The 1,823-nt window shown below is 57.1% G+C and overlaps 1 protein-coding gene across 1 annotated transcript in view; it reads left to right on the plus strand.

The window, feature by feature from the left end:
• UBE4A (ubiquitination factor E4A) overlaps positions 1-1,823 on the plus strand; it is a gene marked incomplete at its 5' end in the record, with an annotated part of 10,085 nt that overhangs the window by 7,855 nt on the left and 407 nt on the right. The window contains 4 exons of the mRNA XM_010172374.1: positions 359-533; positions 642-822; positions 1,227-1,374; positions 1,632-1,789. Of these exons, the coding sequence (XP_010170676.1) occupies positions 359-533; positions 642-822; positions 1,227-1,374; positions 1,632-1,789 (662 nt within the window). The remainder of the gene's footprint in view (positions 1-358; positions 534-641; positions 823-1,226; positions 1,375-1,631; positions 1,790-1,823) is intronic.

Genomic DNA, 1,823 nt, shown 5'->3' on the forward strand with positions numbered 1-1,823 from the left:
TTTGGAGTTTACGAGGCAAGGGGCAGCCGAACTCACGTCCCTGGTGTGTGATGATGGTCTCTCCACACCTCTCAGAGCTGCCCGTGGCTGCTAGAAAGGGCTTTTTTGAGGGGCTTTTCCCTGCCCTGGAGCTGGTTGTCGGGAAGCTGGCAGATGAGATGGGTGATGTGGATGTTGCCCAGCCGGTTGTGAACGTTTTCCATGGCCTAAAAGAACGTCCTGTGGTTGTGAGCGGCCTTTTCAAGCGCTCTGTACCTGTCACGCCCTGACTTGGCCTCTGTCAGCCCAGAGCGGCGCGGAACAGGTCTGGCTGAGCCATTGTTTACCCGCCTGGTGGCTTCCCTGCCCTCTCTTGCAGTACCTCAGCAAGATTAAAGTTCAGCAGATCGAGAAGGACCGCGGCGAGTGGGACAGCCTGTCCCAGGAGGCGCGGCGCGAGAAGGAGTCGAGCCTGCAGATGTTCGGGCAGCTGGCGCGCTTCCACAACATCATGTCCAACGAAACCATCGGCACTCTGGCCTTCCTCACCTCGGGTAGGGGGAGCGACGCCGGGACCCGCAGCAGGAGGGTTTCTGGGGGAGGTTTTGGGGTGGTCACTGGGGTTGCTGTGGAGCTCAGGGAGCTGTTGGTTTCCGTTCCAGAAATTAAGTCCCTCTTTGTGCATCCTTTCCTCGCCGAGCGCATCATCTCCATGCTCAACTACTTCCTGCAACACCTGGTTGGCCCTAAAATGGGAGCTCTGAAAGTCAAAGATTTCAGCGAGTTTGACTTCAAGCCGCAGCAGCTGGTGTCTGACATCTGCACCATCTACCTGAACCTCGGGTAGGTGACAGGGGAGAGCTGGTGTGTGGGGTGGTGGGGACTGTCCTGGGGACATCCTGGCTGGCAGAGCCCCATGCCCCCCATGTCGCAGGTCTGGAGCCTCCTCTCTGGGAACGGCGCTAACAGAACTGCTCTGCATGGTTCCCTCTGTCCTCTTTTGTCATAATTTTAATTTAAATGACCCAGGGAAGGCAGCTGCCACCCCAGGTAGCAGGGATGGAAGTTAAACACCATCCCAGTTACCTTCACACCCTGGGTCACTCTGGAGAGGAGCCAGGAGAAATGCTTAAATACAGCCAAGCTTTTCTCTAGCCCCGAGCTCTTTGCTGTGGCACCGCAGCTGCTGCTGCTGGTTTCAGGGATTCTGAAACCTTTGGTCTCTTTTCTTTCAACCTGTGGTCCAGGGATGAAGAAAACTTCTGTGCCACGGTGCCCAAGGACGGCCGCTCCTATTCGCCAACGCTCTTTGCACAGACCGTTCGGGTGCTGAAGAAAATCAACAAGCCTGGCAACATGATCGTGTCCTTCAGCAACCTGGCTGAGAGGATCAAGGTGAGGACCGGAGTGATTTAACATCACCAGAAAAGATGGAACTGGTTCCTGGTGTCCTTTTCCATCTGCGTGTTGCTGTGTCTTTGCTGTGGAGCTGAGTTTTGGGGAGGGGGGCTTTGTCTGAGGCTGAGGTGGGGCAGGGGGCGAAGGCTCCTTCCCAGCACAGACCCTTAAACGCTTCAGCTCCGAGTTAGGAGCAAACCTGGGTTTTAAAGAGTGGGGAGATGGAGTCTCTAAAAGCCACGTGTGTCTGCCAGTCCCTCGCAGACCGTCAGCAGCAGGAGGAGGAGACGTACGCCGATGCCTGCGACGAATTCCTGGATCCCATCATGAGCACTCTGATGTCGGACCCCGTCATCCTGCCCTCCTCCCGCGTCACCGTGGACCGCTCCACCATAGCCCGGCACCTCCTCAGGTACACAGCACGGGCCTCGTCCTTCTCCTGGGGG

This window comes from Antrostomus carolinensis, unplaced genomic scaffold, assembly GCF_000700745.2.
Source record: "Antrostomus carolinensis isolate BGI_N321 unplaced genomic scaffold, ASM70074v2 scaffold37907, whole genome shotgun sequence".
Classification (NCBI taxonomy): domain Eukaryota; kingdom Metazoa; phylum Chordata; class Aves; order Caprimulgiformes; family Caprimulgidae; genus Antrostomus; species Antrostomus carolinensis.